The 22,710-nt window shown below is 42.6% G+C and overlaps 1 protein-coding gene across 2 annotated transcripts in view; it reads left to right on the forward strand.

Annotated features, from left to right (window-relative positions):
- Nucleotides 1-271: 271 nt before the first annotated feature.
- The window catches only part of SH3RF3 (SH3 domain containing ring finger 3), a 214,718-nt gene continuing 192,279 nt past the window's right edge, over nt 272-22,710 (forward strand). Inside the window, exon 1 of one of the 2 annotated variants that reach the window (XM_081858073.1) lies at nt 272-1,222. In XM_081858073.1, the coding sequence (XP_081714199.1) occupies nt 542-1,222 (681 nt within the window). In that variant the 5' untranslated portion in view covers nt 272-541. The remainder of the gene's footprint in view (nt 1,223-22,710) is intronic. The other variant, XM_081858072.1, reaches the window with a different exon arrangement.

Below are 22,710 nucleotides of genomic sequence, written 5' to 3' on the forward strand. Positions count from 1 at the left end.
TTGCCATCGGGTTGCGATGATGGGAGAGCGACGGAGGCCGAGCTCGGCTGCAAGGCAGACGGCGAGAAGGGGCAGCGGGACGGGGGCAGCGCACCGAGCCTTGAAGAAGCAGAGAGCAGCTTTTCTCCGGAGCCCGGGAGGAGCGCCTGTGCGCGCCAGCACTTCGCCCTGAGCAGCAGCGCCCAGAAAGCGCCTCTTCCTGCGGCCGCTTCTGACCCAGCCTGGAAGGGAGCGGGTGCCGCCAGCCGCGCCGCCCCGAGAAGGGAGCCCCCGTCGCGGCGGCAGAGGACGGAGGCGACGACGGCGAGGGAGCAGCGCGTGGCTCCCTGGAATTATTATTATTATTAGTACTACCCGCCTGCTTGGAGAGGGGTCCGAAAATAGGTCTCCCAGTCCCCGCCCTCTGGTCCTTCTGACAGCCCCCCCCCCCGTCCGCCCGGCGGGCTGGGCTTTGGGCTCGCCGCCGGCCCGCTTCTTGCTCCTCCTCAGCTGCCATGTGTTGTGGCTGCCGCCTGTCGCGCGGCCTCCGCTGCTGGTCTCCATGCTCCTAGGGGCGTCCTGGCTGTGCTCCTCCAAGGCCGCCGCCGCCGCCGAGAAGCGGGCTGCCGAGGAGAGGCGGAGGCGGCGCGCTGCTGGAGGAGGCGGGGGTGGGGGCGGCGGCAGTAACGGCGAGGGGCCCCCAGCCACCGCCGCCGCCGCCGCCTGCGGAGGGGCCATGGACGAGTCTTCGCTGCTGGACTTGCTGGAGTGCTCCGTGTGCCTGGAGCGCCTGGACACGACGGCCAAGGTGCTGCCGTGCCAGCACACTTTCTGCCGCCGCTGCCTGGAGAGCATCGTCAGCTCCCGCCACGAGCTGCGCTGCCCCGAGTGCCGCATCCTGGTGGGCTGCGGGGTCGACGAGCTGCCCGCCAATATCCTGCTCGTCCGCTTGCTCGACGGCATCCGGCAGAGACCCCGCGCCGCCGCCGCCGGCAACGGAGCCCCGGGGAGCCCCACCGCCCCGGGCAACGCGGCTGCTCCCTGTGCGGGCAACCCCGCTGCTGCAGCAGCAGGAAACAACCCTCTTCCCGCCACTAACCCCGGCTGTCACCCCGCGGCGGCGGCGGCGGCGGCTACAGCGGCCTCCCCAGGCTCCCCTAGCAGTGCCGCCGCTGCAGCCGCAGCCTCAGCCGCCGCCAGCCTGAGGGAACTGGCCGCCGCTAGCCGGAGCGCCCTGCTGAAGGTAAGTCTTGCCTTTCCCTCTTCCCGCCTTTTTTGTTCCTCGGTCTCCGCCCCGCGCCAGCCAACAAGCTGCCTGTTCACACGTGGCTTAGTTGTGCTTAGACAGTATGTACACAGCCAGGGGGGCCAACTTGAATGAATATATATATATATATATATATATATATATATATATATATTTGGGGGGAGGTAAGCCCTGCCCTGCATAATTGTTCACAAGACACACAACCACTTGAATGGCAATGACTTTCAACTGGGGGGGGGGGCTCAAATATTTTATTGGGGGGGGCACGAAGGGACCTTGGCCACTAGGAATTGGCTGCTATGGCTTTGATATGTACAGCTCCTTGTTTCCACAGACGGCAATGTGTCCTTAATAGCAACAACAACATAACAATGGCACTGCTACCAACTACTGTATACATGTTGGGCTGCCCCATGGCTTAGCTAGAAAGCAGGTCTAGTATGTTGGTTAGCTAGCACTCCTATTGAACTTTGAACATCTGGGGATGAATGATTTTAAGAGGCGTCAGGGGTGTCAACTTGACTAAGATACAGTATTGAGGGGAGCAGAGCAGGTAAGCACCCCCCTGCATAATTGATGATGTGGTACACCCCTTGAACTTTGGGGTGGGTGGCCCCCCTCAGATATTTTACCGGAGGGCTGAAGGGACCTGGGCCCCTAGAAATTGGCTCCTCTGAGTTTTTGTCAACACAGGGGGCAAGGGCATCTGTGGCATCTAGGTTGTAGGGGAAATATGTCCTGAAATTCCTTACCACTAGGCAAAAGGGCAAGCGGATGCACTGGGAGACTTTGGCTCTGGTCACTTTTAAGAGTTGTCGTTGCCACTTGAAGAAGCTCTGTGAACTCTCCTCTTGGTCGTAATAAAGATATTGTTTGGCTGCCTTGGGGAATTTTGTGTGCGGTTGTTTCTTTTTAAGCAGGACCTGCATTTCTTACGATACGGAGCTGCAGAGCCAAGACAAGCTGCACCTGACAAAATTCTTTTCTGCACAATTATGATATATATATACATAGCAGCCTTGCCCTATCTTATATCTGTGCCACTTCATCCGACTTGCCCGTTGCCTAGTTATGGATGCTTTGTTCAAATCGTGCATTAGTTGCCAATGGCCTTTTTCAAATAACAGAGGGCATGCCTGCATGCTGCTCTGCCAGTGATATAGCAAAATAGCATTGTTATCAGAATTTGCATCACATACTCTTTCAGAATTTACTGCCTTTCTCCCATATTCCTTTTTCTTTTGCTCTAGTGCGTGTGCAGTTCTGTGGACTAGCCCTGAGGGAACGTTATGCCTTTGTTGCAATGTGCTATACTGAGATATTCCTCAGGTTTCAGTAAGATGGGTGGCCAAAGCCTACATTAATTTGTATTTGTGTAGGAGTGGGGGCTGCAAGAATGTGGCACCGTTTCCAGTGTGTTAACTTCAGAGGAGGCAAGCGCTCTCCTTAAGAGCGATTAAAGACAGGTGTTTATCTTGTGCATCGCTTGGCCCTCAAAATGAGGGTGGCCGAAACAAGTTCATGTTACTCTCCTGTTCTTTTAAAATAAAAACCAGGGTGCCAAAATTCAGGATGTTGAGTGATGGCGTTGTACTTTATTAATTGATGGACAAAACTGTACCTCTGTTGTAGAGAGCATGTGCTTTGCATCTAGAAGCTTCCGTTCCTGACACCCCTGCTTGAAAGGTTCAGGTAGCAGGGGCTGCAGGCAATGCACAAAAAGACAGCAGGTACACACCGGGGAAGCCTTTTTTCTGTCCGAGACCCTGGAGAACTCTGCCAGTCAGAGCAGACAATACTGGGTGGGATCTATCCCCTACAAAGTCTGCAGCTTCCTACGTTGCTGTGAAGCAACAATACAACTGCGACATTACGTGCCAGACTTCTCACAGCTCGACTTAATTTCCTTCCTTCACTGAGTAGGGTTCCATGTTAACTTGACATAACCATACCACATTGTGTGGGACTACCCTGGCTGTAGAATGCAGCGACAGTCACTGCAAATCGAAAGTTGAAGGGTATTGGGTATACATGGGTGGATGAAAAGAGCTGCTACTGAAGGAATACTTGGACATACTGGCTAAAAGTGCACATTTCGAAGAAGTTTGTTTTCTGTCTTGTTGTGTGTGTATATTTTATATACATATGAACTATTTTTTATCATCCACATTGCTAGAATAATATTGTAAGAGCTTTTAAAAAAATAATGATGATGAAAGTTTTGCAGAAAGCTCTTTGTGATGCTGTGCATACATCATAGCCTGACCAACCCATGCTTTGTTTGATGGAACATCTTGCCTGGCTTTTAAAGTCACTGCTTGGCTGCCATGATTGATGGTTGCATTTTAATTCCCTTGCTTGGGATAATGAGTGCATGAACACAAAAGGTTCCATGGAACTGTTTGTTTAGCCTTTGGAATGACCTCACAGCTTTATCTTTGAAATTGATGCAGTTCTCAATCCTTACAAGGTTCATTACACTGAAAGAAATCTGAACTAATCTGGTGTGTGTTTTTAAAGGAGAAATCAGCAGGCGATAGTAATCTTCCTTACAGCTGCTTTAATACAGATGGTTAGCAACCTTTTGTGAAAACTAGATGGAGCACCTCTGTATGTATTAAGCAACACAAAAATACAAAGATAACTTGACAGCAGAAGGCAATTATTTGCCAATTCATAGCCTTTATCTTGCCCAGTATTTCAAAATAGTCCCCCCTCCCCCACTCTTCTTTATAATTTGCAGGAAATAAATAATGATTGCTCTTCTTAAAGATGGAATTAAGAAAGCTCATTCACTTATTTGACAGAAAAATGAATAGGAGTTGTAGGTGTTGCACTATGACACTTAATTGAAGTCCAAGGTCAGATGGTTTTGACCCTTTACCTTCTTTGCCATTTGTTGACCTTTGAATTCCTACCATTCCCACCTGTCTTTAGGAGTCTTTGGGTGTAGAAACAGTTAAAAAGGGGAGAAGAAGGCGGTTAGCCACTGGAGGGTTTTATATCACATCCAATCAGCATTTGTTATGGATGTTTAAGTTGGGAGTCTCAGAGCAGGAAGCTGTACTAAATGCCCTTCATGGTGCCCTGTAGTTTCATGCATCTATGAAAAGCAAGGAAATGACTCCTAACTACAAGACAAACTTTCTAAACTAGCACAGTGCATTACTGTGAATATTGGGAATATTTGCCAGCCATCTGCTGTACAGATGACAGCTATAGTGAAGGCTTTTTTGTGTTTTGTTTTGTTTTTTGGGTTTTTTTTTTTGCATTTTGCTTCTTTCAGATTGGGGGTTGGGCTCATCCACTTCTGTCATTCTTTCTTTGTTCGTCTTAGAGCTTACAGTGAGCAAAATCATATATTTATCATTGATGTAGTTAAGGAAATCCAGATTCTTATCACTGAGATTTGCAGTTGATGTATAAAAATGCTTTTGTGTTTCTTAACAATTTGTTGTTTTGCTTGGGCTACTAATATTGCGGGTTTTTTTAAAAAATCAAAACATTCAAACATTCTTTTTTATAGTTTGACAAATCTTTGTACTTGCTGAAGCAATAACTTTCCATACTTAGCCAAGACCACAATAACAGGCCTTCCTTTCTACCTGATAATGTGTATATTAGCTTCAAAGTTTTCTAAGTGCCTTGAAATGTTTGATGGACTTGTTTAGCATTCATCTGATGAAATACGTTAAAAGAAGCAGCAGCAGCCCTGGACTTTTATTTGCACTTTTATTATTTATTTTCATTAAAGGGTTCACTGGGAAATGGAGACGTGTGCTTGGAAGATGTGTAACACATTAAGTTGTTAGATCTGCAAGAAGAGCATTCTTACATTGCTAACTTTCTGTCCATTGAGTCTTGCACCCCTCCTCCCCGCCATATTGCTCTACTTTACTGATACTTCTTTGATCTTTGTGTGGGAGATGAAAGACTTCCTTCATCATATACCTGCAGTGCCGTGCAAAGGTGCGTGCTGCTATTCCTATGTGTTGTTTTAGCAGTTCTTTGAACCCCAGCATTTATTCTTATTTCAACTTTCATCTCACTTCAGCCATGAACTCACAAAATGGCCTTAGGCAAGTCAATATCTCTCAGGCTCAGTTTCCCATCTGCAGTATGGGGCTGACCTACCTGTAAGACTCTTGCATAGATCATTGAGAGGACATGTATGAACAGGTCTGTTTCTCCTCCCAAAACAATATGGCGCCCCATGAAACAAAATGCAGCCTGGGAAATATGCAGTATGACCTGCCACCTGTTTGATAGCCCCTCTCCTTTTTCTGTAATCCATGCATATCACAAGAACAGAAAAGTGATCAAAATGTATGGTGAGCTATATGTAAGTGACGAGAGGTTTAAACTTAGTTGGCCACAAATTCAAGAGGATGTGATAGCAAGCCTGCATATTCTACTTCTTTTGGTGCCAGGGTGCTAATATTTAGGAATACCAGCTTACTACATGTTCTTAAGACGGGGGCTCTACATGCTTGTGGGCAGATTGAAAGAGTGTTCATTAATACCAGATTCAATTGCAGTCCCACAGGGCAAACTTTTCATTTCTTCTCTTTATCGTGATTTAACAGATAATTTCTAGAGTTGCTCTGGCTGCTGGCTGACTTTCCAACAGATCACACTAGACAAGATGTTTTGAGTTGTAATGGAAGAGTTCCGAGAGTGTGCAGGTGAGATGAATCTAAATTCAGGTGAGAGTTCCGAGAGTGTGCAGGTGAGATGAATCTCTGGTAAATCTTGTGAGACTTATCCCACAATCCATTTAGTCCACTGATCAGGACTGTCAATTTCAGTCAGAATAGAGAAACCTATGTGATGATTCTGTGTTCTGTTTAGATCAAGGCACAAGAGGAGTAGAAGGCTGCTTATAGGGGGAGTCTCTCTAGTTAGTCATTTGTTATTTTTTTTTTTAAAAAGTTCATTTTAATGTTTTCTGGTATATGTTATCCAGGGATTGCTGGCAGACAATGAGTCTTCAGCTCCCAACCAGGTTGCAGCTCATTTGTTTTTGGGTGAGACTGATATAATTATTACTCATTGTTTGTTTACACCATAAATGTGCACTGTACTCTGCAGAATAACAATAGAAAGAAAGGGGTTCAATAATTTTACATTTGCAGCACCTTAGAGAGTGGCTAACATTTTAAACCTCTACAATCAAAACACAATTTCATCTTTTATCTTTCACCCACCCCTTTCCATTGAGTAATTGTTTCTCTCCTGCTGCTGCACCCTACCTTCTATTGGTCAAATTATAACCACAATATTATAATCTAATTACTTCTGTTGTGCCACTTCCTTTTTTTAAAATTCCATTACTGATTAGGTGATATTTTTGCTCATATAATCTCTTCCTACTCACGCATACAGTAGCCCCTTAGGACTGCCTTCATGGCATCCCATAACATGGGGGGGTTGTCTGGTACTATCATTCTTTTTAAAATAGTATTGTAGGGATTTCCGAAGGAGTTCCTGGAATACCATGTCCGTTTTGTAAGTTTGCTTTTTGGACCATGTACTCCCCAAAGGTGTAATTTGTGGGACGCTGAATTGTCTTTTTGAAACCACTTGAAGTGTTAATTATCCCATGCTAATTGGAGATACAGTTGTACCTTGGATCCCGAACGCCTTGCAAGTTGAACATTTTGGCTGCTGAGCGCCACAAACCTGGAAGTGAGTGTTTTGGTTTGCGAACATTCTTTGGAACCCAAACGTCCAATGGGGCTTCTGCGGCTTCTGATTGGCTGCAGGCGCTTCCTGCAGCCAATCGGAAGACACACTTCAGTTTGTGAACGTTTTGGAAGTCAAATGGACTTCCGAAATGAATTCTGTTTGACTTCCAAGGTACGACTGTGCATACTTATGCTGCCATTTAGCTCCTCGGCTAGCTACACCCCTCCCCCAATAGATTCTCCTGCTTATATTTAAATGTTTTAATGGGATTTTTAGAAGAAGAAGAGTTTCACTGCCTTTAAGGAGTCTCAAAGCGGCTAACATTCTCCTTTCCCTTCCTCCCCCACAACAACACAGTTTTTAAAACTGTGTGTTGTAATAAATTCGTGCATTCGATTTTTATATTCTGTAAACTACCTTACTTAGAGGTCTGTTTGTCATTTAGCCATAAAGAAATTTAATAATATAATAACAATAACAATAACAATAATGGTTGCAGATGGGAAAGACAGTGCACATTCCTACACAGCTATGACTGCCTTTTTACATTTTCTGTCTTTTGGTGCTGTAACACATTTGTTATCGCGGACCTCAACAACGCTAACCCTTGGAAGAGAAGCTATTGCTTTCCCTTCTCTCTGCTGAAATATGATAAGGTTTCCAGAAGGAGCTGGGAGCAACTGCGGCAGCAGAAGCAGCTGTAGCAGGAGCAATTGGTTCCAAAGGGAGCATGCCATGGAGCAAGGATTATCTCCAGAATTGGTGACTTTTCCAAGTTTGACTGGGAATGGGTCTGCAGTTGCCAAAGTGGTTTAGAAGATTTACAAGCCAATGCTGGCAATAAATTATCATGATCATTCCCCTCCCCCCCTCTGTAGATAGCTGATATGGCTTTGCTCATGCTCTACCTCATGTGAAGAAAATTATGGGCTATGAAATGGACAAGAAGCAACTAGCTGGAAAATACTTCTGCATCATTATGTAGAAAGAACAATGGTGGCAGCCTTAGGCAACACTATTCTGTGTTTAGGTTTATAGTGGAGAGGTTGTTGATAATCAGGAGGAAGCTGGGTTGGTAGAGATCAGTTTGGGATCAAGGCTGTTGTTGTTTGAATGGGGGAGGCTTGATGTGATAATGTTCTCAGCAATTTGTCTAAAGCTATTCCTGTTGGTTACAGCCTGGATCTACATAATAAGTAGCCAAATATTTTGTTTTCATAAACACATTTCTCTGCCTATCTGCTTGTTCTTTATTATAGTTGAAACTCTTAACTGCTGGCCTTCCCCCTGCTGATTGGAACATGCAGATAAAAGTGCAGCAATAATAATAATAATATGTATCTCAGTAATGTGAATTGGGAGGAAAAACACATAAGCCAACTGCAGAATAATATGGTATGTTAATTTGTTTGTAGAAACCATTTTCTGCAAAGTCACTAAAATATCAGACAAAATGATCTCTTAAACTGACTAGTCAACAAACTTCTGTTCTGCTAATGTTGATGGGGAGATTGTATAGCTCAGGGGTGGCTAACATGTAGTTCTTCAGCTATTGCTAGACTATAGCTCCAGAATCTCTGCCAATCTGTCATGCTGATTTAGGATGAAAATAGGGGGAGGCCCGCTACAGTCAGATGATTCTGTAAAATATGGTCTGGAGAATCAGGAATAAGCAACAATGAGCCTTGGGCTCTTGTGTCCCATCCCTCCTCAGCTTCCTTAATGTGTGAAGGAAGAGATTAGAAGCTTCCACTTCCAGAAAGCAGCAAACCATATTTTAGCTTGGAATCCTGGTTTGGGCACACTCTATGGTTTGTGCGAACTAAACTGTAGCTTGTAGCATTGGGATGAAATGGCAGAAATGGAAGCTTCTAATCTCCTTTCCTGATGCGCAGGAAAAGAAAATGAGTCCAATCTTTCTGCTACTGTTCCCAGTCTGCATGTGGTTTGGAGGACCATCTGAACTGAGCCTTATTTTAATAGCTTTGCTGGTATATTTACATGGAGGTATATTTAGTTATAAGTGAATATTTTATTATAGCCACAGACCAATGAAAGTTGATACAAACAGAATAAATTGCACAATAAGATTATGGTTGGATATAACCCCTCAGCTTCTTTTGACATAGGTTGTTGCCCAATCTTTTTGAGGTAATGCACCAATTAATAACAGACTGCAAAGATGGATCATTATTGACATTCACTACATTAGGATTAACCCACAGGTGAATAGTGCAATTCTTCTGGATTCCAGAACCAAGTTCACTTAATAAAGACAAAAGGCATCTTCTGTTTCAGCATTAGCTACCAACATTGGATCTGTGTGTTCAAAGATACATAAAGGTTTCTAGTAATAGAATTCAAGAATTCTTTCTTGTGTCTAGGAAAGTGTAGCACAAAAATGCCCTTAAGCTATATTCTATAGCAGTTGTAAGCAAAGTAGCTTGAAGACAAGAAAATGATCATGAGGTGAAGCCTGAATTTTGGTGCCACTGTCAACCTGCTTAAATGCTTTGCCAGTATGACAGCAGCAGGATAAAAAATGTAGGGCAGCATTGATGAGACTTTGGAAGGGAAAGTCGCTTCTGGGTGTATTGTTGATATATACATCAGCATTTACATACACACACCCTCTCCATTCAGGTTGCTCAAAATGCCTTAAAGGTGCCCCCTCCCCCCAGTGATTTTAGTATGTTATCTGCTCTGGAAATACTTATATTGAAAAACGGTCTCTTTATGTGAAAATAAAGCAAATATTGTTCTCAGGTGGTCTCTCTTCTAGGCAACTTAGAGGACCAGAACTTCTCAGCACTTGAAGCCTGTCTTCTGGGATAGATAGGGGTGTGTGTGTGTGTGTGTGTTATTAATGGTTTCTTAGCCATTTGCAACTGCAATGTGTGAAATCCATATGAATTCCAAAACACATTGGCAACTCCACAATTTAGCACATTTAACCAGAGGTTTGTGTGATTTAGCATGCTTTATTATCTTCTGCTGGAATCAATGGAATGTATTTTTTAAAATGTTCAGTTTTGCCAGGATTTTCTTGTTATCCCAAAATTAATCTATTTTGTGGGGAGGGAGTAGGAAGAGGGAGAAACCAAGAGTATACCTGCTTTGTTTTGTCCTCCCATCCCACCCCCATCTCTCTTCCTAGTTAGTTGAATGAATCTGATCTTTATCATATTCATTTTCCCCATGCTGTATAGCTTCAAAACTGAGGTAAGATTGAGATGTAAGATTGAATAAGTGCTCGCCTGCTGCCTTCATTACATATATTTAGGCGGCAGGTGGAAATGTTTCGTTTCAACCAAGTCTTCAGCTAATTAAACAATCTATGGACTTTTAAATGTGTTGGGGAGATTTATATCGCCAACTTCCCAGTGATTTTTGACTGAAGGGCAGTATATAAAAATTATTATTATTATTATTAATTCTACTGTCAAATCATCCATAAGGAGTGCATTAAGAATATAAATTGCAATATTTTTTTAAGATTAGGACTCGCAATTCTCAGTCTGAAGGTGGATTACAAGCCTGAGCCATATTTTTTTTGTGAGCCCTTTGTGGAGCCATATGCGGATACACCACTGAGGGCCCGATCGGCAGCACCTGTGCCAAACATAAGACCCATTGCTTCATCTATATACGTTTCACTAATATACACTAGGTCAACCCTTTCATCCTGGTTGAATGTTTTTCCTTATTTATATTTAATTCTATAAAATTATCCGACACAAGTTTGCTGGGTAAAACGTAAACATTTGCTGCTATAAAATAGAACCGGGCCAGGTCTGCAGCTTGTTAAACTTAGGTTTGAGAAGGATTTGACTTCATAGAAGTCAGTTTATTACAGCTTTGTTGCATTGTGGATTGTGTTGTAACGCTGTTAAGGATTGAACGGGTTTGTTCATGAAAGATGGATAAAAAACTTTGTTCCATTTACTCTGCTATCTGTAAGTATAAAGAAGGGGGTAAAGTGATACACCAAAAACAGTTAAGGTGTTTCTGGGCAAAATTAAACTGTGAATGATGTACAATATGGTGGTACCTCGGCTTAAGTACTTAATTCGTTCCAGAGGTCCGTTCTTAACCTGAAACTATTCTTAATCTGAAGCACCACTTTAGCTAATGGGGCCTCCTGCTGCTGCTGCGCTGCCGCAGCAAGATTTCTGTTCTCATCCTGAAGCAAAGTTCTTAACCCGAGGTACTATTTCTGGGTTAGTGGAGTCTGTAACCTGAAGCGTATGTAACCTGAAGCGTATGTAACCCGAGGTACCACTGTACAACCCTCTGCATGTCTACACAGAAATAAGTTTTCTTGACTTCGGTGGGACTTTCTGCCACCGTACAGCACTGAAATGTTAGCGAGTTTATGATTGCCTTAGAAATATAGTTTCATACAAAACCCATGCTAGTGTTGGTGGCTGCTGTCCCTTGGGTCTGGTGGGCCGGATTCCAGGGAGAACAATAGCAGGTTCAGCCAGGGCCAATGTCAGAGGGGTGCATGTGGTGCTGTGGTCTAAATCATTGAGCCTCTTGGGCTTGTCGATCGGAAGGTTGGTGATTCAAATCCTTGTGACAGAGTGAGCTCCCGTTGCTCGGTCCCAGCTCCTGCCAACCTAGCAGTTCGAAAGCATGCAAGTGCAAGTAGATAAATAGGTACTGCTGTGGCGGAAAGGTAAACTGCTTTTCTGTGCGCTCTGGCTTCCATCACGGTGTTCCATTGTGGCAGAAGTGGTTTAGTCATGCTGGCCACAGGACCCGGAAAGCTGTCTGTGGACAAACACCAGCTCCCTTGGCCTGAAAGTGAGATGAGCGCCGTACCCCATAGTCGCCTTTGACTGGACTTAACCGTCCAGGGGTCCTTTACCTTTTTACCTAATGACAAATTAGTCAAATAATTCTAGTTTGGTAAGTAGGGAGACAGGCAGATGGGGGTTGTCTGAGGGCAGACTGAGGTTGGTGGGTGGACCTCATTTGCCCTTATGAACCAGTCTCCACTAACTATGGTATTTTACTTTATCGATTTGCCACAAAAATTACAATAAACTATCTTCATTTTCCCCACCCACACCCGCCTGGTTTGTCCACTTTTGCCATGGATTCTGGCCCACATTGTTTTGGGCAGAAAGCATAAGGAGGAAATGCCTGCCAAGTCAAAATAGCATATGTTCCAGATTTCTTCTCCACACTAAGTTTTGATCAGCTAAATATTTATAATTCCGAGCAATTGTTGACATACGTTTCCCCCTTATTTAAGAAGAACACATTTGTTTAAAAGGTAGAAGTATAAAATACAAACATAAACCTCCAACGGCAATAAATATACATCTTTCGCTACCACCAGCTTTCCCCAGAATTCCAGTGTAAAGGCTGGCAAATTCAGTACAGCACTAACGTTCAGTGCGGGCATGTCAGGAATTGCTCCTGAACCCCTCGGTCTTGGAAGGCAAGACTGAGCTCTCTGCTCCATTTGGCATCAAGTCTCTAAGCATCCCCTGGTAAATGAAAGGAGGAAGGGATTGCTGGCAAGATTGTCATATCTCCTTTTCAGAGTGCTCTGGTTTTTCCTTACCAAAACTGCTTCTTGCTCTGTCTTGACCTTCCCTGAATTTATATCCGCTCTAAATTCTGCCATACTGTTTGCTTGTTCCCTGCCCATTCGTCTTTCACTTTTCCTTATCTTTCTCTATATGTACTGCTTCAGACCCCAGCAAATGTGAATTACAGTAGGTGATATTTATAACCCGGCTTTCTTTCTTGACAGGACAATCCACTGCACAGCATCTGTCTGTTCATTGTATTTGTTTCCTTGAGACTCCTATATGGGCTTCATTTAAATGAATTGTAGTTGCATAGCATTACTTAACAGTTGAGAATGTTTTTAAAGGTGGCATTGGAGGCTGATTAGCATTCCAATATATATGAATTCATATATCAGGTGGTATAAATGGGTGTCATATAATAAGTTCAATTTAGGAGTTCTGTATACAGTGGTACCTTGGGTTACATACGCTTCAGGTTACAGACTCCGCTAACCCAGAAATAGTACCTCGGGTTAAGAACTTTGCTTCAGGATGAGAATAGAAATCGTGGCGCGGTGGCGCGGCGGCAGCGGGAGGCCCTATTAGCTTAAGTGGTGCTTCAGGTTAAGAACAGTTTCAGGTTAAGAACAGACCTCCGGAACGAATTAAGTACTTAACCCGAGGTACCACTGTACAAATTAAAGTCTTATATCAGCAATCTGAATTGTAGAAAAGTGCTAAATTAAATTATTAAAACTGTAATTGCATATTTACCTGGAAATAAGTTCACTTGGACACAGTAGGATTTACTTCTGAATAGATGGAGTTAGGATCGCACTGTAAACTTGCAACCCTGTGTACACTTACTTGAGTGGAAGACCCACTCAATACAGTGGGAATTCCTTCCAAACAAACATGTGTAGGATTGTGTTGGGAGTTTCATTTTGTCTCAATTGTTTCTTTTATTCTACGTATTTATCACAAGAGTTTACATCTGCTTGCTTATCCATGGCTGTAGCATCAAGTGATTACTAGGATATGTAAAGGAACATCACAGGTTAATTACCAGAGAAAGGGTATCATCTGATGTAAACACAAACTTTTTTTTCAAAAGTGGTTCACACATTTAGCTATTCAATAATATTGGATTGGAAAATCACAGATGTAATTTTAATATGGTCCTGTTCTGTGCTTCCCTTTATTTTCCAGGGGCTGGAGGGGGGGACATTTCTCCCGGAAATTTGCTTTGAACCAGTTGGACTTGTGGTTGGGTATAATTGTAACTTTGGCTTGATAAGGGTCTGGAGTGGAGTAATTCAATAGGTGCGATAGTCTTTCATTGAACTTGTCAGGCTTCAGCAAAGATAACAGTCATTCCTGAATTGGTATTGTAGGAAAGAAAACACAAGCAACAAATAGGTCAGAAAGCTGAGTTTCGTTTAGAAGCAGAGCACGCAGAGCAGCTTATGGGCTCACATATGGTTCGTCTCTGCTTTCCCTATCTATAGTTTTATAATTCTTGTTTCTCTTACACTAAGGATTTTCTTGAAATATACAGTGACACCAGGCCGTAAAAGAGCATAGAAGCAAGAACAAGACTGTCTGTAGGCATTTTTTGAGGCTAAGCATGGCTTGATTTTTGTTTGTTCACAGTGCAGAGATAACACAATGAAAGCTCATTTTCGAAATCAGATTAGCAGACCTATTGTGAATCTTGATTACAGCTCTACCCGAGGGCTCCCATTGTGCAATGAAAATAGAATATATTTGGGAAACATATGCCTCCTCTTTTCTCAGCCTTTCTTCTTAAGTGTTCTGCATGGGAGCACAAAGTCACCCTGTTATCAGTTTCCAAAAGTGCTTGCTAAAATTGCACATTCACGCATATCACTAATTCGTTAAAAATATGTTTCTTTAATGTTTCCTCTAGTTCTGTTCTTAAGAAAGCTAACCTAACACTTTGAATTGATCAAAGTATTAAGCATAAGAGGCAAGGGGGGTTCTTTTTAATATCATGAAGTATGTAACCAAGGACATTCTTATATCCTGCGCAAAGTGGAAGAAGCAGTTTGAATGTGGGGCAGCCTCATATTCCGGGCTGTGTGCGTATGCTGAAATTTAACAGGAGCACAGATAAACTGCAGGGTGTGCCCACACAGAATTCAGCTGCCTGAGATTTCATTGAGAAACAGTATATTTTTAAGCACGTATAGCTGCGTACGTGGATCATGCCTGCTGAAGCAGCTAGAGAACTTGCTGAGTAAGATTTTCAGTGGGCAGGGGTGAGGCATTTATAATATATATATATGTGACTAGCAAAACAAGAACAGTGTTTGTTAAACAGAGGAACTGAGGAGAAAAAATGAGCAACAATATCATCAGTTTTGCACAAAGTTACCTAGGAGCAAGCCCCATTGAACTCAGTGGTAATGACCTCTGATTAGATATACATAGGATTCTGCTGTAAGAAGAGTCCTGATACAACCTTAATTCGATACTGAGCAATAAATAAAAAGAGAACTACATTAGTGGATAAATTCTGATGGGCAAAGCTTTTCTTCATTTACATCATACTTTCAATATTGATCCAATATGTGAGTTCAAACTTTGTCCATCCAAATAACTGCCTTTATGGGAATTTTCCTCAGTATGGAACATTTTTGCTCTGTCTTGTGCTCTGTCTTCTTCCAACACTCATGGTAAATTTCGGGTTTACTGTTCTGTTGTCACCAAGCATGGAACTGGCATAAAGAGGCAGAGAGTAGCATGTATAATAGTTTGCATGGTTTAATTGTGTATTGATTGCTTTCTAGAATATTCATGAGATGTTGGTAAGATATGACAGTCATTGCTATAAAGAATACAAGTTTGTTTTTCATGTCAGCAGTTGTTTGCCAAGCAGATGCTCAGCCTCAAAGTTTACTTTGCATTGGATAGGCGAAGCCTGTCTCAAATTTGCCTTACTTCTGCTTTGTTATTTGCTATTTGCTGACCAATATTAATACATCTTTCTGTTGAATGTACTTGCAGTGTCTTCAGAATGGAGTCACTGACAAGCAGTCTTTAGTTTTTTTCTAGTGAAAAGATATGGGTACAATGCATTGTAACATGTAGTTCTGTCCTTAGCAGGTGGAAAATGCTGGATGAAAGTTAGGGTATTTCTCCACAAGAGCTTCCTATACTTCTGGCACTTCAGAGCTAAACAGGAGTTTCAGCCAATCCCAGAAAACAGAAGGTAAATTGTGACATACAGGCCCAGTTCTCACATCACACTAAATCATAATTTTAAACAAACTGTGGCTCACTGTGGATGGATGAGCAATGTGCTGCTCTGTGCTATTAAAAAGTTCCCATGTTCTTCTCCCCTGCCTCTGCCACTGTTGTGCCACATGTGAAACAAGCCAAACTCTGACTTTTTGTGTCGTTCAAACATGGGCTCATCATGGTTTGTTTTCCCTTAATAATTTGGTTCCCACTTATGGTTTGTTTGGAATGAAACAAACCATGAGCCCCAGTTCATTTGTCAGGGCAAGCCACACCTAGGCTTATTTTGTCTGCGGCACAGCAGGACCAGGGAAGGACCACTGTGGGATTTCTTTGCATAGCATAGAGCAGCCTCCTGTTCCTTCACAGTAAACCATAATTTGTTTTAAACTATGGTTTAATCTGACATGCAAACCAGGGCACAGTTTACCATATTGACATCAAGTTCTCTTCACCTGTGTAGATTGCACTGAACACACTCTGCTCATATGATGAACAGAGCGGTGAGCTGGTGTGGTGGTAGTTTAAGTGTTAGAGTAGGGTTGGGGAGTTCTGGGTTCAAATCCCCACTCAGCCATGAAGCTCACTGGACCAGTTGCCATCTCAACCTAGCCTACCTTACAGAGTTGTTGTGGACATGAAACATGGAGGTGAGAACAATGTGCAGCATCTTGAGCTTGTTGGAGAAAAAGCACATTTAAGAATGATTAATTTGATGCATCAGCCCTCCACACAAATCTGGATGAGAAATGTATGTTGGCCAAAGACAGGCACCATGTAGAAAGCTGCTGATAGTTTCAGGTGCTTTTATTGTGGCATAAAGGTTAGGTGTGTGTCAGCATTGACTACTAAACATCTAGTTAAAGGCAAGACATGTAACAAGGTAAGAAAAAATATTTTAACTTGGCTTACTTATTGTCCTCTTTAATATCATAATTTACTTAACAATAAAACGGAACAGTACAAAGGGAATTATCATTGTTGATATCTTTCAGGGGCTCCAGAATGACTTTCACTAGTTTAAAAAATGATGATTTAAAAATTCTGACTTCTGTGCATGTAACCAGTAATCATGAATAAATACTGTGTGCTCAGTTGCCACAGAACTATCTGCCACAGAACTATCTGATCTGCCCAAGTACTCCTTTCATGTTCTGGAATTAGCATTGAACATTTCTGCTGCCACGGCATATGCACAGAATTCGCATGCTCATAATTCCAGTCTTTCCTCATCAGCATATATAGCAGTGGTGATGTGCTATTAGAATTTGCAAAAAGAAAAAAAGGAGGAGGAAAGAAAGGAAAATCACTACACAGCTGTGGAATTTTTAGGCATGGATGATTTTACAGTAAAGTACAGTCAAGTGAGTGTCTTTAAGTGGCTTCTCATAGCTATCTTTCCAGTACTTTAACCAAACAATTTCCGGTCCATGAATAAAATCAAGACTTTGCAGGGTTGTTTAGTCTGGGCATTTGGGAGTTTGGAGCAGTTAATGTGTTCCAGAAGGTTAACCACTAAGAACTCCCTTGTCTGGACAGCTTCCTCCCACCCTGCTACTTTCAGATGGGCTGAAACTCATACAGATCCCTCCCAGGCAGGTAACACAAGTCTTTGGTCCTCTTCAACATAACATGAAAGAGACCAGTCTTTGGCAGTGTGAAAGCTAGAGCATATTTCCTGTCTGTACTGTTACCTGGAAGGGAATAAAAGAGAGCGACTGTTTCACAGTTATGATTTATTTTCACATCATAAGGACATTATATGACTCCGAGTATGTGGGAGGCTCATTTTTGTTTCCATAAAACATTAATCTGCAGGGCACAAATATATATATAGCTGACCCCTTTAGGAAGGATAACGGCATTAATTTTCAGCTGTTCATGTGAAGTGCTAATTTTCTCTCGCTAATAAAAAGCAGAAATGAGATTAGCACTCTTACAAACTGCAAATAGGAGATAATAGTGAACATCCGTGCCCATAAGGACTCAGCTGCACGAAATAGCACTGTGGTACTGAGTCCACTGCAGCCATGTTGTTGCTTAGGATCTCATTATCAGGGATCCAGTTTTCTCATTCCACCAAGAATTCATCTCTGCACACTTGACAGACTTCAGTGTGTCGATTGACCTGCAACTCAGCCCCTGTGCAGGCAAAATAATGCTAAACAGTTAAAAACTGTTCCTAGGCTGCATGGTAGCCCATGGTGAAATGGGTCCATGTGGGTCCCTTTATGGCAGCGGTAAGAAATGCCATGCTCTTCAAATTCTGCAGGGCTCAACCGCCACCAGCCTCAGCCAGCATGACCAGTGATTGACGATTATGGGAGTGGCATCCCAGCAACATCTGGAGGGCTCCAGGTTCCCCCACCCCTGCTTTACAAGATAGTTAGCTCCTGACAGCAGATCCTCATAAGCAACAAAGTGAGTGCTGCTTGGTGCTAAATGCAAGGATCTTCCCCATTCATTGTGAGGGATGATGATGATAATGATGATTGGCACCACTGGACCCAAGTTGTGAACAGCGTACATCTATCCATTGCTATCTTTTGGAGTGACACCAAGAACTTATTTGTGTGCTGACATAGCAGATCTAGAACTGAGTTGTAAGTTCCTAATCAGGTGTGTAAGAAGACCTGTCAACATTTGCCATTGGCGGTGGTTCCACTGGGGGCAGTGGTTCACTTTTAAACAGCATCTTCCCTTGTACTTTTTCTTTGTTAACCTCATTTCTGGGCTTCCAAAGAGTTGCGTCCCCCGCCCCCAATTTGCTTGTTTTGCAGTTGGCTGGTGCATATTATTTAGCGAATGAAGCATGACATAAAACGGAATATTTATATTTTTTAATAAAAGATTCATTTTCCGTTTTGTGTGGCATTGCTTCTTGGTCTCTTGTGATCTGCCCACAGTGTAGCTCTTGAATAATTAAATACAAGAACTTATGGGGGCCTAGTGTTACTTTGCTGGAGCAGCTATGTTCCAGTCTCACATGTTACCAAGCTCACTAATATGAATTTTCAAGCTAACGTTAATATTTTATGGTATACCAATGCAATTTTATTCAGATTTCCCTAAAACGCCGTGCACTTGACGTTGAACCCTGAGCTCTGAGATGATTACACTTCGTAAAGCCTTCACGCTTCACTTACAGGATCCTCAGTGTTTTATTACACGCAAAGTTATTTGCCACAATTAGGAATGGATAAAGCTGTCATTCTCCTACCCCAGTTTCTCATTTGTCTAGTCTTTTCTAATTCAGTTCTTCACAGTTCTCCATCAGTTTGTGTTTTATTTTATTTTTTGGAAAGGTCCCAAAAAATCTAGCGCAGGCTGACTGCTGAGGTCCTGGTGTGGCCAGTTTTATATGGCCAGGGAACGGACCAGAGGGAAGAGGTTCTCCTTCAGGTCCGCTCCCAAGCCCCATCCCTTGCACACCCACGATTGGCCAGAGGGTCATCCAGGAGCATTCTGGGCTGTTGGTGTCACAAAAGAAGGCAGAACTGCCTTCTCCCGTCATACCAAAGCCAAAGCAGGGAACCTCATCCCGCCATGGCCATACTGGAACCACAGTGGGCACTCCCAGTGAGGGCGTGGCGGGAACAGGCATTCTTGCACACATTTGGCTGGGGAACTGCATGACAAAATTTATGTTTCAGTTTGTGCATTGTTCTGGCAAGTGCAAATTAGGCAACGAAGTTAGAACCGAGTCAAATATCTCCCCCACACCTAGCCACAATGATTTTAAAAATGTATAAAGTACAACAAAGACTACTGCTGCAAGAGTCTTAACATGATCATCCCTGTGGAACCTGCTTATACCTGGAATTTGTCATGTTTAATGTGATGTTATAAATAAAAAATGAGATTACTCGGCAAGTGGTGACAGATACCATTTCGTTCCAAATCACGATTGTCTTCGTAGAAACTTTGTGAAAATTATTGCACACAGAGAACGTTGGTAACAGTTTATTGGCTAGACTTTATTGGTATGGAAATTGTTGTGTCACAGGGTTCATAACAAAAATGCAGAAATGCCAAAAAAAAAAGTGTTGGTTGACGTAGTTGAGATATGTTAAACTAGAGATTTTATTACATACTTGTTCCTCAGAACTAGATTTAGAGGAAGGGAAAACATTTCATAAAATAGATGATTTAGAGCAGTGTACTCTAGTAAAAATCTGCAGCTCCATTGTTGTCGTTTTTTACGGTTGCCGAACTATGGAAGAGAGACCGGATTTCTGGCTTGCAATCTAGCAACCTCATGAGATTGTAACATCTTAAGTACAGCTAGTGTTCCAGATTGGAGGTAGTTTTTGTAGGATTTTTGGAAAGAGAGAAATGTCAGTGGTGCTACCTTGAGACTGAACTGGACATTCATTCCCTATCATTTCTGTATTTTGGCCATAATGAGATGACACTGTAGTTAAGTAAAGCCATTTGCTTTCTAATTGGTCTTTTCTTTCACTCTTTTCTTCTTTGTTCCTGTCTAATGGAGCTAACTTATCTTTTGGGGCAGGGGCTTGGGTAGAATTATGGATATAAGGAGCAGAGAGAGCAGCTTAACAATAATGCCTTGGACATCATTGGCCGCTCTACTGGGATATACAGAAATTGTAGCTCTGAGCTTTGCATGCAGAAGGTTCAAAGTTCAATCGCTTGGCATCTTTGGTTGTATCATAAAATAGGAGGTGGTAAGTAAGACCTCTCCTAGACAGTTGCTTCAGAAGAGTGAAAATCACCAGAAAAATAAGAAATCAAGATAACAAACCTTTATGGTTTATTGAATATGTAAATAAATTGAAAACAGATGAGGACACTGGCAGGATTATTGTAATAACCTGCAGTTTCATAAGAGTAAATAATTAAAGTAGGCGAATAAAAGAATAAGTTGAGTTAATTTAGAATATGAAGGAAGGGATAAAAACAAATTTAAGGAACCGTAGAATGGAGGAGGAAGGAAGGCAAATTTTGAAATGTTAAAATGACTGTAAAACTATTCAAATGTATATAACTGAAAATCATATACAGTGGTACCTCGGGTTACATACACTTCAGGTTACAGACTCCGCTAACCCAAAAATAGTAACTCGGGTTAAGAACTTTGCTTCAGGATGAGAACAGAAATCGTGCTCCAGCGGCACGGCAGCAGCAGGAGACCCATTAGCTAAAGTGGTGCTTCAGGTTAAGAACAGTTTCAGGTTAAGAACGGACCTCCGGAACGAATTAAGTACTTAACCTGAGGTACCACAGTGTGTGTGTGTGTGTGTGTGTGTGTGTGTGTGTGTGAATGAGAGTCTATAGACTTGATGGACAAATAGACTGAACCTATTTACCGAAAGTACCATTCTTTACTGATCTGCCTACATCTTCTCAACATGGAACTTTCCCACTGGAACCACGGAAGTGTGAAGGGATTAATGACTGTTACTGCTCTTCTACTTTTGGGAAAAATTTCAAGATGGTAATGTAAAATTCCAATTGTAAAATTACCATTGCAAAAGGTAACATGAGATTCCCAGATTTAGTAGTTAAGAAAACTGTGTAACCACTTCCTCAGTATTCGTAGCTAATAAAATCATAAATTCAATGGCAGTCCCCAAATTTAGATCTCCCTATTGATTGTCAGCAGAGAATTCGGTTACTGTGCTGCCATCTGTGAAAAATAACTCTTACTACTGCCTGCAGGTTGGCTTTTTATTGCATATGCCATCTGGCCTGCTACTGATGTTGGTCTTGAATGTTTGAAATGTTTTGGTTCATTGTTCTCTGAGCATTCTCCCTTCCCAGTTTTGCCACATAAAACTGAAGTAAGGCTCTAGTGAATCCTCTTGCAAAAGTGGGCTGTAAATCACCTGCAGAATGTGTATCAGCAACTGGTAATTTGGGGAATTGCCAAGCGTAAACAAGGGAAAGATCTTATCTTATACCCTTGCAAGGTGTATATTTATGACAAGAGTTCGAAATCTTATATAGCAGAAGTGCATTGATATTCAAAAGGGATATGTAATGGTGGCGTTTCAAAGCACTAAGTAAGTAGGGGATGGTCTTAAATAGAATGACATTTCATAGAATTTTCATTGATAAAACCACATTCAACCCATAGTGTGAAGAGCGTATTTAGTTGAACATTCACTCTCCACAGCCTGTTCACTACATGCAGTAGAAACAGGAGTGGGCTTACTTATATTCTTCTCAGGTGTAAGATCTAAATCTTTCCAGCCTCTAACTGAAATATACATTAGAGTTGTTCGGTGGAATCCCTGATCTGGAGCTTGTGTAGAAATTAATTCTCTCCACTTCAAAGCTTTACTGCAGGACAGTCTTAAATACTAAGATAAATGTTACAAATGAACAAAGTAACACATTGGAAGTAAGCAATGAGTTACAGTCCTTTATGCAGTTCGATAAACTTTCCTCTCTCTTGTCCCAGAGGGAGATCCTAAGCTTGTTACTCATTGCAGAACTACTCTGCAACCTGCTGCTGCTACTAGTAATCTCCAAATACACACAGAGGCTCCTCAAGTTTCATCTTCCTGCTGTGAGAGCTCTGCAGCTTGTGTTTCCTGAGATGAGTCATCAGGTAGCTTATCTCTCTCTAATGGAAAAATACCAGCCTCCCCTGACGCTTTTGCCAGAGTGGAACCTTTCCCCCCCAACTTCCCATTACAGTGGACGCTCGGGTTGCGAACGTGATCCATGCGGGAGGCACATTCGCAACGCGTAGCGCCGCATCTGTGCACGCGCAGGTTGCGATTCAGCTCTTCTGCACATGCGCAAAGCATGATTTAGCAGTTCTGCACATGCATGAGTGCTGAAACCCGGAAGTAACCTGTTCCAGTACTTCCGGGTTTCAGTGTGTCAGTATCCCGAAAACGCACAACCTGAAGCGTCTGTAACCTGAGGTATGACTGGTTATCTCCCGCTTGGACTACTGCAATGCACTCTACGTGGGGCTACCTTTGAAGGTGACTCGGAACCTACAACTAA

The sequence above is a fragment of the Podarcis erhardii genome (genome assembly GCF_964252035.2).
Source record: "Podarcis erhardii genome assembly, chromosome: 4".
In the NCBI taxonomy this organism is placed as follows: Eukaryota; Metazoa; Chordata; class Lepidosauria; order Squamata; family Lacertidae; genus Podarcis; species Podarcis erhardii.